Raw genomic sequence first — 14154 nt, forward strand, 5'->3', positions numbered from 1 at the left:
CACTGCTGACAGTTTATTAATTATCTACAACGTGCTTCCACTTACTCCTACGCGCTGGGTCCTTGGCATATATTGTTATTTAATTATCGTAATTATCTTAAGTGTTTGATCTTCATATTGCAGAGAAGACAGATGTCACTGAGACAGATCAGGAAGGCTGATCAGGAAGGCCTAGTATCGCCAACCATTTCTGGCAGAGCTGAGTTTGTACTCAGGTCTCCCCGATGGAGCCTGAATGCACTCCTTTCTACACCACACATATACGCCCCATGCACATGGGAAAACAGCATAGAAATTAGCTAATTTTTTCTAGTAATCATATATTTTATTGCGGTAATATATATAACACAAAATTTATCATTTCAACCTTTTTTCATGCGTGCAATTCTGTGGCATTAAGTACATTCACACTGTTGTGCGACCATCACCACCATCCATCTCCAGAACTTTTCCGTCTTCCCCAACTGAGGCTTTTCACCCATTAAACCCTAACTCTCCATTCCTCCCCCACCCAGACCTGGGGAATCACCCTTCTACTTTGTGTCTCTATGAATTTAACTACTCTAGGTCCCTCATATAAGTGGAATCGTACAGAATTTGTCACTAATTTTTTTTTTTTTTTTTGGCTGCACCGTGTGGCATGCAGGATCTTAGTTTCCCAGCCAGGGATCAAACCCATGCCCGCTGCAGTGGAAGCACTGAGTCTTATCCACTGGACCGCCAGGGAAGTCCCTAACTTTTAAATTCTTGCTCTGGCCATAGTATCAACCACTCACTTGGAAAAAATATCACTGTAACGTTCTTGTACCAGCACGACACTGTTTGCAGGTTAATTAAAGTTGCTTGAAGGGAACTGGCTTTAACTTGAAAATAAAACCAGCCCCCAGTGAGCAAGAAGAAATTTGCCCACATAGTACCAGTGCCACAGACAGATCACTGCAAAGGTGAGAAATCTGGGTAAGTCAGCGTGGCAGCTTAACATCACAGGTCTTTTGATGATTGAAACCTGCATATATGTCCCAAGTATTTTTCTCCCCGCCCTCCCCCCCGCTTCAAACTGCTTTTCTGTTAATGTGTGAAAACAGCACAACTTGAAGGAAATGTAATCCGTATGTTTTGGTGCATTTACACTTATATGCTCTTGAGAATATCGAAATGGCCTAACAATATATTTTCTGATGGCTTTTTTTTTCATAGAAACACAATAATAGACTAAAAGCCAAACTTAATCCCCAAAGGACGGAGGCTCAATCAAAGCTTAAATTATTGAATTTTAACATTCTTAAATAAATTTCCAAGTTCCTCTTTAAATGAAACATTTAAAATATGTTAATCAGCCTTTAGACTAAAGTTGTAAGATAAAAAACTCAATAACTGGCTCAACCTTCCTTTTGGGCTCAACTTTAGGAGACAGTAGGAAATAGGAAAAAGAGGACAGATTTCAGAGATACTCAGATCTGGGTTCCCATTGGTGCTGCAACACTTAGCAAGTCTCAATTTTCTCAACTGTAAAATGGGCATCATAATGTATGGCTTACTGAATTTTCCTAGAGATTAAACAAATCGTATGCATAAAGGGCTCATAGAGAGAGAGAGAGAGAGAGAGAGAGAAGTACTCAACAGATGTTCACTTACATTCCCTTGTTTCAAATTTGAATGTTCCACAGCAATGAAGCTATTAAAATCTATTCACAAAATACCTTATATGCAGTATTGTAAATTACATTTTTCCTTTAAACTGAAAGAATGCAAAAATCAATCTCATCAAAGCAAGACAAGGCACTAAAAGGTGAAGTCAGTTACTTAAGTTCACTTATCAACTTGAAGGCCCAGCAACCAAGAGAATGCAGTTTATGAAGAGTTTATGGGAGGTAAACTGTTGAGGATATTCTTTAAGTCTGTGTGGAGTAGTATTTCTCTAGCTTTTTGTGGCTGCAGCATCTTGTTGATGCTTTTATCTCACTATACACTCTTCTGAAATCCCCCAAGTGTCTTGTACTACCTTTTTTTTCATTTGTAATCTAATTAAAATTAGGTTTTCTCTTAATTGCTTGAAAAGCATATGGCTTCTTGCAATAAGCTGGAGTATAGGGTTCACTGGAACACTTTCAACAGACACAGGGTTCTGAGTAGTTTTGACTAACGGGTCACCCACCCTGAGAGTCACATGGCCACCGTGACTTACATGATGTTCTGATGAAGGACAAGTTGGGAAGCATTTCAAGGCCCCTCATCCCTCCCCCTCTAGGCAGTGTCCTAATCTTACGCAAAGGATGAGCCCAGGGACTGCTAATGCCATACCAGATAAAGATATGACTACAGGGAGATACGGTCCCAAAAAAGTCGGTACACAGCTATCACAGGGAAGACAGCATTCGCTCCTGCTGAAAAGGAGATAAGCAATGAATTTCAAGACCCAGCTCAATGCCAAATAAATCCTTAAGGTTTGGAGGTGATGGCATAAGTGGGATATTGCACATGACCCCTTGGTTAGGTTAAAATATCTGAAGGTTCTTATTTAACACTTTTACTACCATTTCTTTACCTCCACCAACACTTATTAATATTTATAGTACAGTGTGTGCCTCATCAAAATTAAACTATAATCCTTTGAAATAAGAAGACAGCTAACTCTACTGATATTTTCTCTGGCTAAGTCTTCTTAACAGGAGTAAATCTTGACACCTTAAGGAACCATATTTAAAGAAAACAATTTTCCCCTGGGATTCAGCCCACTTGTCATCTCTTCATGGACCACAGAGTCCCAACCTGGCAATGCTGGAGGAGAGCAAAGCCATTCCTCTCTCAGAGAGGACTAAAATGACCCCTTCTCCAACCCTAAATAAACCCGGCAATGAGGTCAAGCAACTCCTCCCGGCTGAAGCCCACTTGGAGGCAAAGTTAATGTCACTTCCTAATTATCCAAGTTAATTCCACAACACGGAAGTCCAAACTGGAAGATAATTTCAAGCCTTTTGCATTTAGCTATTACATAGTATCCGATTCTACTTCTCCAGCCAGTTTACATGCCTAATTACATTTAATTAATTTATTCTTTAAAGATCTAGCATAAAGTCAGTATATAAATTAGATCCAGAAAAAGACTTCTCTGGTTACCCAACAAAAGCTGGCAGCAGCGAATACAGCAAGGACTCAAGAATTGATCCCGGAAAATGTCTGATCCGCCTTTTAAGACGAAAATGACAAAAAAATGCTTTACCATCATTGAGCCTTCCACTCTTCCTGTGTATTTTGCTTTGATTTCTATGTTCGGGTTGACACTCCGTGGTCTACTCAGATGATGTCAAATACACCTTTAAGCTCAAGGATCATTCCGCATAGTGATACTTGAGAAAACACCCCAAACAATGCAGAAGTCCAATTAAGTATGCACCCAGGAAAATTCTTTAGCCATATTTAGAAATATGAATTTCTAATAGTGAAAACAACTCTGCACACCAGAATTTCACTGATAACTTAGGACTGATTTGGAACATGAGTTTCTGGCCTTTTGGACAGATGCACTTATCTTAGCGCCTAGGTTGATGAAGATGGTTGAACAGGAACAACTGAGATCTTGGCCACCTTCCCAGTCCCGAGTAACAGGAACGTGAATTCCCTGAGCGTGAAAGTCCAGCTCTCACGGCATATTTCTTCCTCGTGGCACAGATAAGCATCGTTGATGGAGATCCCTAAGTCATATCAGCGATGGTAACTTGGCTCTTAGGGCTTCTCCAGTTCCTGATGGAAAGACATTCCTGGGGATGCTATTCACTCCTCCTGTTTCCTCCCTGCTCTCCTAGGAAGGAAAGTCACTCTGGCTATTCATTTCTCACTGAACAGTAACAATGTCTATGACCCCGCCTCACGGGAACGGGATTTCCAGGGAAGGCTGCAGGCACTCTGTTAAATCACCTGAGAATATGCTGATTTATTTAACTCTCAGGGCATTGCTGTGTGTTAAGGGCTTAATCAAGTTAAAAATAATTGAGGACTTTGGGAAGTACCATGGCTAGTCTATTTGAAAATCCACTTCCCTGCCAGCTCTGTCTCATTCTGTTGACAGACTATAGACCCTTCTTTTCATCTCTTTCCTCTTTTTTACAGCTTAGCCTGGTCCCTGAAGGAGTATGCTCTTTCTAGAACATAGATTATGCACTATACACAATGTGAAAACTTTACACATTCTTCCTGTTGTCATCTGAAAGATTTTTCTACCTGGAAGGAATAACTTATCTCACCTTTCACTCTCAGATTGGTTTTATTTAGAATTCCTTATGAGAACCAACATATTTAAACTTTATGAAGGAAGATAAGCCGAAACTTTTGTGCCTCTTTAATTTGTCTTTTTCCCTAGTAAGATTTGTGACAGCTTTCCCCGTTGCTGTTATCCATTATCGAAATTTAACTAAACTTTGAGGATTTGTGATTTCAGAAGCATCATCTAATTTTCTATGTAAAGGGGAAAAAAAAAGCTAAAAGTAACGGGGAAAGCTGAAGGCGTGTATAGCACAGAAGAGGAAGATCTGTAACCATGCAAGAGACTAGGTGGTCACTCCATTTAGTGTATGTACTTCAAACTGGAAACAAACTAAAGAAGTAAAATAGATCTCTTTCAGATAGCTTCCACAGGTAGTCAATCTGTTCATAAAAAATTGCATACTGCTTTAAATTGTCACAAATCATCTTTTTAGTTATTTTTCATCTAGTAGTTTTTTATCGTAATCATCATCCAGAAAACATCTGTTAGGTACTTCCTTGGTACAGAGGGTGCTGGTTAGAGTTAAAATGACAGTATCTTTGCCCTTCAGGAGCTTTACAAAAGAAAGGTGTCTTAGATCCTCACTTATAAAAAGTCTTGCAAAACATTCGGAAATACAGTATGTTAGATAATCAAATAAGGAAGTATATTCAGCTTCTTAAAAAGTCACTATAAAAATCCAAATGTCAATATTCGAATACTTTGGTTTGAGCTACATTAATCCATAGTGGTGACTGTTCTTCCTGTATCCAACGCTCACTAGCTAAAAATTGTTGCAGGTTCCAAATACGAATATTAAAATACTGTGGGGAAAAACTTAAGAAAAGTTTTATTTAAAAGAACTTAGAGCTGCTTTCTGAAAACACAGATCAAGGGACCAGCAGGCAAGGGTAATTCAATTTAAAATCATTTTGCACGATAGAAGACGGCTTCCCTCTCACAGCCCTGACACACTCACCACTCAAATACTTCCCAGAAGTGCTGCTGGAATCAAATGACCACCATGCACATTTACAGGGCGGTACTGGTAAAAGGTTATGCTGAGAAACTAGAGTTACGCATCAAACTCTATTTCAGTGACATCCTTTGAAGTTTGGAACTCAGCACCAAGGCTGTTTCGGCACCTACACAGTACACGGAAGGACAACGTGTTCCTTTCTGGCTAAAAGGCCAATAGCCAGCGGTATTATAAGAAGATGCAGGGGCTTCCCTGGTGGCGCAGTGGTTGAGAGTCTGCCTGCCAATGCAGGGGGCACGGGTTCGAGCCCTGGTCTGGGAAGATCCCACGTGCCGCGGAGCAACTGGGCCCGTGAGCCACAATTGCTGAGCCTGCGTGTCTGGAGCCTGTGCTCCGCAACAAGAGAGGCCGCGATGGTGAGAGGCCCGCGCACCGTGATGAAGAGTGGTCCCCACTTGCCGCAACTAGAGAAAGCCCTCGCACAGAAACGAAGACTCAACACAGTCATAAATAAATAAATAAAAGAACGTGAATTTCTTAAAAAAAAAGAAGATGCAAATGGTGAATGGCTCAGTGGAAAGTGGCAGCCCTTTGGAATGTGATACCTAGTGTAAGATCTTCCCACTAAAATCACAAATAAGGTGATGTTTATATGATGGCCCACCTCTTATTGAGGAAATGTGGTATGACCTTTAATGTCCTTCTTCATTTCCGCAGTTAACAAATGAGAATTTTATCAATTTCACAGTTTAAAATTCAGGACATTAGAAGTTTTATAAAAATTTGCAATGGAGTTAGAAGCATTTTAGAAATTACACCTAAAGGCAGTCAGTGAGAACACCTGCCAAACCAGGTTTGAGATTCCTCCCAATCTCCTCCGCTGGGTCCCACTTCACCCCCAGATAGTAGAGACCTGAGACCTCAGCACAGATCTCCTTTACATTTTGATCTGTTTGTAATGTGATCATTAGCTCTACTTGAGGTCTTATTCTCCTGGCCTCTGGCTACCTCTCCAAGGTCATCTCCGTTCCTGCCCTTTCTCAGCTCCTCCAGCACCACGCTCAGCACCGCCCCGTCCTTCCCTCAGCCCACACCAGTTCGGCCCGGCTGACAACTGCTCGTAGGTCACGCGTCTGCTTACGGTTCATTCTCAGGGCCGCCTTTCCTGATCGCACGCGCCAGGTGAGGTCTCCCTCACCTGTGCTTTCAGGCCATCCTGCTGTTGCCCCTGGTTCTCCATGGAAACGCCCATCTCACTTTTCTGAATTTATTATTCAGAGTAACAAAAAAATTCCCTGGCAAACTGTAAGCTCCATGAGTGACTGGGCCCGTCCTGGGTACAACCCTATCACCAGAGCTTCATATAACGTATGGGACACGGTAGGCTTAGTGAGTTAAGTTGTGTGTGTGAGTGTGGGTGTGTTTAAGGTTTTAGCACTCAACCAGGTTATCTTAGTTAATTATGAGCAAATTAGTAGACTGTGCCCACTGTGCTGACACTTCTGTCACTGAACGAATGGTGAGCTAAAACTACTGACTGACTACTCCACTCACCAGGGACTCATAGAACACCAGATTACTTAAGCTGGGCAAAGAGAGATATGATGCATCTTCTCATTTATACTCCAATAAATAACTAGTTTTCTTTGTATCTTTCTACCTTTAACTGTAAAATAGGATTTAAAGGTCGAATGAGAGAGTAGCTTAATAAACAATGTTTGAAAAAAGAATGATAGAATTAGCAGAACTACATCTCATATTTAGAGATAATTCATGACTATTAACTAGTTTGCATGCTTTAACTATGACACGTATATACACAAATGAAATTTCTTTCTTAACTGTTTACTAGAGATTGGAGGTGGTGGGAAATGATATGAAAAGGGAGCATGTTACAATAGATATAAATTAATAAAGGAGATAGTTTGGACTATACTACTTCGTTTATTATTTTAATATTGGTAATGGTTACAAATATTGGAACAATGTATTAAGTGCTGACAATAATTATTTAAGTAGCAAAAAGAAATTTTGAAGAGGTAAATAATTTCCCATTCCTGTTCAAAGTATCTTCAACATTGGTGGACAAGCACCTTTAAGGTTTTAATCAATTAGCACTCTCCTATACAGGAACTCTAATGTGAGAATCTGAGGGAATGCTGTGGATTTATACATCTCTAAAAAAGGTGCCATAAATACTATTCTCCAAGAGACAAATTTCTCATAATGACTAAGATGGAAATTCCTTCAGGCAAATTAGTGCAATATGTAGAAAATTCAGTACTGTTCACAAGAGATTCATTAATAACAAAGGTAATATAAATAAGTGGTTTTAATTATGATTTTCACTGTAAATATAAAGATGCAGACATATATGTAAATCAGCATAACTACATTTAATGAATCCAAAAATGTGTGTCCACTGGCTAACAAGAAAACAGTGAAGCATAAACACCACTTTTAACTCCACCCACCTTTCCTGTTTTGGCAGATTCGCCTCACTGAGGCATTGTGGGAGAATCTGAATTATTTCTACGGCATTCATGAGGTTCCCAATGAGGACATTCCTTACAAAGAAAGGCGGAACTATCGTCCGTAAATAATATCAATGAAAAGGACAAACCACAGGAAAATTTTAAATTATTTACTGATAAATTCTCTTTGCATTTAATATCCCGTCCTGTCTGAGTGGTCTCTTACTGGGATACACTGAATTAGGAGATACAATAGCAACTTCTTATCTTATGTCTATGAGCAGAATTGTCTCTCCCCTTCATGGGGAGTCCAGATGTGCTGCCCTCAAAAGACACTCAGATACTAATTCCAAAAATAATCTAAACACATCAATTTCATCTCAAATCTGAGACTTCCTTTGTTGGTAATTCTATAGAGAGAATATAAGGTCAGTCAATAAGACAGACATACCAAAAAGATGCCTAAGCCCTATAAAAATTAAAGAAACAAAAATAAAAATTTCCAAAAGGAGATTAAAAAGTGATCGCTGTAGATCTGAGAATTATATTGTAGTAAATTGAATTTTGGGCCCTAGTTATTTACACCTCCCTCTGCCCATGCCTTCACCATGTAACTTTACAGTTTCTCTTCAAAGGAGAGGTATATTTTCCCCAACCCCATATAGCCTTACACTTGCTTTGGCCAATGAGTTGTGGGCAGAAGGGTCTGTTAGTTCTGCAAAAGCTCTTAAGTGGCATTGGGGTTTCTGTTTGCCTTCTTGCTCTTCTGGCATTGCCATGAGAAGAAATGAGAGGCACATGGAGCAGAACTGGGCCTAACTCACACTGGAGCCAAGTCCAGCCAGACCTGCATCTAGAAGCAAAGCCACCCAGGCAAGTCCAGCCTAGATCAGTCATCTACCATCCAATCCACATGCACGGAATAAATAAATGCTTATGCTTGAATGTTACTGAGATTTTTGTGGTTATTTGTTACACAGCATTATTGTGAGAATAGCTAACTGATATACTTATACATTAAAGTGACCAAAAGGGGTATGCATTCTCCTTTAGGAGTCTAAAAAAATATTTCCTTCTTGATTGATTGTTTATTTATTTACCAAAGAAAGTCAGTAAATGCACATCTGACTGATAGAGAGTTACACCCAATAAGTTCATTCTAGGTTGGCCTCTGACTTACGTTTTTCCTTACTATCATGCTAATAACTGTATTAACTTTCAAATGTTTACCTTATTCTCTCATGTGTTGGGGATATCAATGTAGCATGACCTCATCTGTAAACTTGTGGAATTAAATTAGATCAGTGGTTCTTGAATTATTCTTTAGGGACCCATGGTTCCAAAGAAGGGTTTGGAGGAGTATAGCATGACGAAAGCAGGGGAAAAAAGGTAAAGAGTTGGAGTGCTAACTTATCAATTGCAAAATTCGACTTTGATCTGTTTTAGATAGTTAGACTTCATTTGAGAAATCAGTTCCACTGTTTAAAAATTAAAGTTAAAAACTACTGGACAAAATGCTTTTTAAAGTCTTCTCATACTGAAAGCACTACAATCACTACCCCCTTCTCTTTCTCGCTATTACCATGTCCTTAATTTCAGATGCCGACTGTCACCTGAAGTCTTGTAATAACTTCCTAACTTGACTCCCTGCTTTAAGTTACAAGTTGTGTCATTTCATTCCTCTGCTTAAAACTAGAGTAAAACTAAACCTAGTGAGGTCTTGAGGCTCTGATTCTCTCTTCAGTCTCCATTCCTGCCCCTCTTTCCTCACTACTTATTTATTATTTAATTTTTAATTTTTTTTATTTTTTTATCTTTATTGGAGTATAATTGCTTTACAATGTTGTGCTAGTTTCTGCTGTACAACAAACAAAGTGAATCAGCTATATGTATACATATATCCCCGTATTCCCTCCCTCTTGAGCCTCCCTCTCACCCTCCTTATCCCTTCCCTCTAGGTCATCACAAAGCACCAAGTTGATCTCCCTGTGCTATGCAACAGCTTCCCACTAGCCATCCATTTTACATTTGGTACTGTGTATATGTCCATGCCACTCTCTCACTTCATCCCAGCTTCCCCTTCCCCTGCTGTGCCCTCAAGCCCATTCTCTACATCTGCATCTTTATTCCTGCCCTGCCACTAGGTTCACCAGTACCGTTTTTTAGATTCCATACATGTGAGTTAGCATACGGTATTTGTTTTTCTCTTTCTGACTTACTTCACTCTGCATGACAGACTCTAGGCCCATCCACCTCATTACAAATAACTCAATTTCGTTCCTTTTTTATGGCTGAGTAATATTCCATTGTATATATGTGTCATGTCTTCTTTATCCATTCATCTGTTGATGAACATTTAGGTTGCTTCCATGTCCTGGCTATTGTAAATAGTGCTTCAATGAACATTGTGGTACATGACTCTTGTTGAATTATGGTTTTCTCAGGGTATATGCCCAGTAGTGGGATTGCTGGGTCATATGGTAGTTCTATTTTTAGTTTTTTAAGGAACATCCATACTGTTCTCCATAGTGGCTGCACTAATTTACATTCCCACCAACAGTGTAGGAGGGTTCCCTTTTCTCCACACCTTCTCCAGCATTTATTGTTTGTAGATTTTTTGATGATGGCCATTCTGACTGGTGAGAGATTATACCTCATTGTGGTTTTGATTTGCATTTCTCTTAGTGATGTTGAGCATCTTTTCATGTGTTTGTTGGCCATCTGTACGTCTTCTTTGGAGAAATCTTTCCTCACTTTCCGTTCTGGTTTAAAGCATACCCAGCTCTTTCCCACCTCAGAGCCTTCTCATAGGCTGGTCCCTCTGCTCCAATGCTCTTCCCCTATTCTTCAATGTCAACTTCTAACTCTCCTTCAATTCTCAGTGTCCAAGTCATCCTCTCAGAGAGGCTTTTTCTGATCAACCTAAACGATCACAGGTCCCTCTGTCCCCATTACTCTCTATGATGCACACTGTTCATTCCCTTTCTTTGCACTTATCATGACTTACAGTTACAGGAACATTTGTTGGTTGCTTTTATTATCTGACTTTCCATTGAGTATGAGCTTCATGTGGCCAAGGGCCAAGTTGCCTGGTTTATTTTTGCATTCCCAGGACCCAGAGCCTGGCACATAGTACCTACTCAATAATATAAATGAAAAAATTACTTTCTTAGCTTTTATCAACGTGCTTTTTCCCCCACTACTTTTCTATGCCATATAGCATTTCCCTGTTAACATGTGATCCTAGTTTCTGATATGCTTATACCTGCTCTCTCTCTTAGTTACCTCCCTTAATTCATGTATAACGTTCCTTATACTCCTGAATATCAGAATTTTCTCCTTCCATTTGCTTTATTTATCATACTTCCTTCCTCTCATTCTTTTTGTTGACCAGTGGCCATGACCTGATCTGTTCTAGGACATTATTATCCAGCTGGTCCCAAATCTTACAATTAGGTTATACCCACAACCAACGTAACAATAGCAGTTACTCAAGAAATGAGATCTGATACCTACAGAAGTAAATACTTATGTCATTTAACAGAGGTGACTGAGGGATTTGGAAAATACCCAAATTTCAAGCAAGGCGACCAGGATATAGTTTCAGGAAAACAATGACCAAAGTTATATTCTAACGAATTTCATTATTCTCTGTCAGAAGAAGAGAAAAAAAAAATGTGTATGATTTGTGTATAGCCTAGAAAATAGGGATGCAATGGACAAGAATGTGGAGTGTCTTTCTAGCAACGGCCAGAGTAGAGACAGCAGATCTGAGGAACGGTAATGTCACGGTCACTAGAGAAGTGCAGTCTGTGGCGGCCAATAGGTCGATCATAAGCTCTCGCTACAGTTTGGATGCTCTGAGAGTCAGGCCTGAGGCTTCTCTCCTAGAAGTGAAAAACCTGGCATTTTGGCTTAAGGCCAAAATGTCTTCAGTGAGTTTGTTTGGTATGAGTCAAGTTACAAAAATTCAATATATTCCGAGTTTTCTGAAAACATTTAGTTTCTTGATCGACAAAGCTAAGATCCATACCTTAAACCACAGTTCAGAAAACAAAAAAAGAAAAACAAAATGCCCTGGCCTGAGCAGTCAGTAGCCTTGCTTGAACACCACCTCTATGCAGGTGCCTGGCTTTCTTTCTCATTCTCATACGAACCAAGCGTAATTTCAGAACATTTTCCACATCTATCGCCATCTATCAGTTGGCCATAAAGCACTTGTGTGAGTACGTGATTCCACAGAATGGAGTTAGGTAATACAAGCATTTTTTTGTCACCCAGACAATCAGGGTGAAGACACAAGTCCACAGCCTCAGCAAACACGCTTGTGGGTGTGATTCTAGGGTTCCCCTTTTATCCAAAATGAGACGTTTAGATAATGTCTTGACAAGCTGTCTGGAGGGTCATCAGCTACTTGCAGTGATCAGCAAAGGGAACAAGCTCATGAAGGAAGGAGTTAAGAAAAATAAAAATTTTCAAACCTGGGACTGATATCTTCCCCACAGTCGGATGTTTCATCTCCACAACGAGGCCATTGTGCAACACCTGAAAATGTAAAAACAGAGAGGAAAATTACTTACAAAGTAAAATTATCTTCAATCTCAAGGAATATGCAAAGCCACCTGTTCAATCCATTGAAGAAAGATATTGCAAAACACAGATTTTTTTTTAACCTCTTTATTGGAGTATAATTGCTTTACAATGTTGTGTTAGTTTCTGCTGTATAACAAAGTGAATCAGCTATGTGTATACATATATCCCCATATCCCCTCCTTCTTGCGTCTGCCTCCCACCCTCCCTATCCCACCCCCTCTAGGTGGTCACAAAGCACCGAGCTGATCTCCCCGTGCAATACAGCTGCTTCCCACTAGCTACCTATTTTTCATTTGGTAGTGTATATATGTCCATGCTATTCTCTCACTTGAAATGTTCCTTTGAAAGTAAATATTTGAGGTTAAAATGTTTCCATCTTATATTAAACCCAGTGAAGCCAAAAAGAATGAGAAGACTCAAGGGCTAGCAAACTTGACTTTTATAAAGTCTTCCCACCCTTAAAAATGTTATTTGCTCCTAAATACAGGGTATGAGTTCCCCCCTTTCATCTATGCTTGATCCTCTGAATATTAAAGCTCAGCCTTTTCCTGCATGACCTCATAGCAGGATTGGGCCAAGGTCAACTGCAGAAGGACAGGATGGGAGGAACCAGGAACTGGAACAGAGGAGCCCTGGAAGTTTATTCAGCAGAAGGGGTGGGGAGTCAGTCCAGTTTGAAAGGTGAATCAGAGTATCCAGAAGGCCCAGTGACTGTGGGAAGGAGACAGATCAGAGCTGCTGTGACAAGCAATGAGCAGAGTCAGCTGACAGGGAGCACAGAGTAGGACCAGGTCAGAGGCCTGAGCAGGAGACTGAAACCAGAGATGTTCTCAGGGGTAACAAGACCTTACTCAGAAGACTAGGTTTCATAACTAGGACTCCACTACCCTGGAGTCAGTGGGATGGAGACAACTGAGAAAACAGAAAGCCAGGAACCCCATCCTAGAGGGCTGATTCGATCTCATGCATTGGACCAAGACAGGTATTTGGTGTCCCATCAAGACCACAAGGTAGACTTGACCTCAGGGTTAAGACTCAAGGCAGTTACTAGGACAGGGACGTTCTAGCAGAGCCCAACCAACAGAAATGTGACTTGATGCTGAATTGCTCGGCTACTGAAACAGAGCTACTTAAATCCTTGGCACCGTAGTTTAAATCCTTTAAACTATGTAAATCCTTGGCTGTAGTTTTTCCCAGGGGGTGGGCAGGAAAAGAAAATCTGCCAGAGATCAAGTACCCTCCAGCTGTAGGTAAAGGATGAGATGAGGGTATGGAACTAGATTCTAGAACATAAAACACGAATTACTGGAGGCAAAATGTTCTGTCATACACAAATGAAAATGCTACAAAGTTGTCTTCTTTTGTTAGTTTGGTTTTTAACAACTGGAGGCTACCTGAGTATACAGTCTCAAAGAACCCCCAAATTCAGTTTTTTATTACTATTACTGGATCTTCAGTGAGACACATATTGGTGACTTACATGTGAATAGTGCTTCACCTGCACTATCTACCAAATGCAGAGCTTCTCTCTTCCTGTTCCATACAAAGAAGTATTTCAGTGGTCCAGTGAACCTGCGGACCACAATTTCATGCTAATATCCCAAAGAGTAGCAGTAGTAATGGTTCTCTAGCATTCTGAGCCTCAGGTAAAAGCAAGATCTACACATTCCTATCCTTACCATAATCTTTCCACAGAGCAAAAGAGCATGAAATAAATGAACCAATAAAAATGTTTCCTCACTCGGAATACTCAGGGAGAGAGGACAAGTGTCTTGGCTTTTATCCATTTCCGGTGAGCTTACTGGTCACGTGATGGAATAAGCCATCCATAGGACAACCTCCTGGATGACTTTTTAAGGTTAGAACTG

At 40.2% G+C, this 14154-nt stretch overlaps 1 protein-coding gene and 1 long non-coding RNA gene across 12 annotated transcripts in view; one reads left to right on the forward strand and one right to left on the reverse strand.

Annotated features, from left to right (window-relative positions):
- Positions 1–14154, forward strand: part of LOC309666315 — a 667877-nt gene that overhangs the window by 394037 nt on the left and 259686 nt on the right. The window lies entirely within an intron of this gene.
- The window catches only part of SUGCT (succinyl-CoA:glutarate-CoA transferase), a 789655-nt gene that overhangs the window by 202730 nt on the left and 572771 nt on the right, over positions 1–14154 (reverse strand). For all 11 annotated transcript variants that reach the window (XM_082473570.1, XM_082473569.1, XM_082473565.1 and 8 more), the window contains one exon: positions 12175–12238. In XM_082473570.1, coding sequence (XP_082329696.1) covers positions 12175–12238 — 64 coding nt within the window. The remainder of the gene's footprint in view (positions 1–12174; positions 12239–14154) is intronic.

This window comes from Balaenoptera physalus, assembly GCF_965194825.1.
Source record: "Balaenoptera physalus genome assembly, chromosome: 8".
Classification (NCBI taxonomy): Eukaryota; Metazoa; Chordata; class Mammalia; order Artiodactyla; family Balaenopteridae; genus Balaenoptera; species Balaenoptera physalus.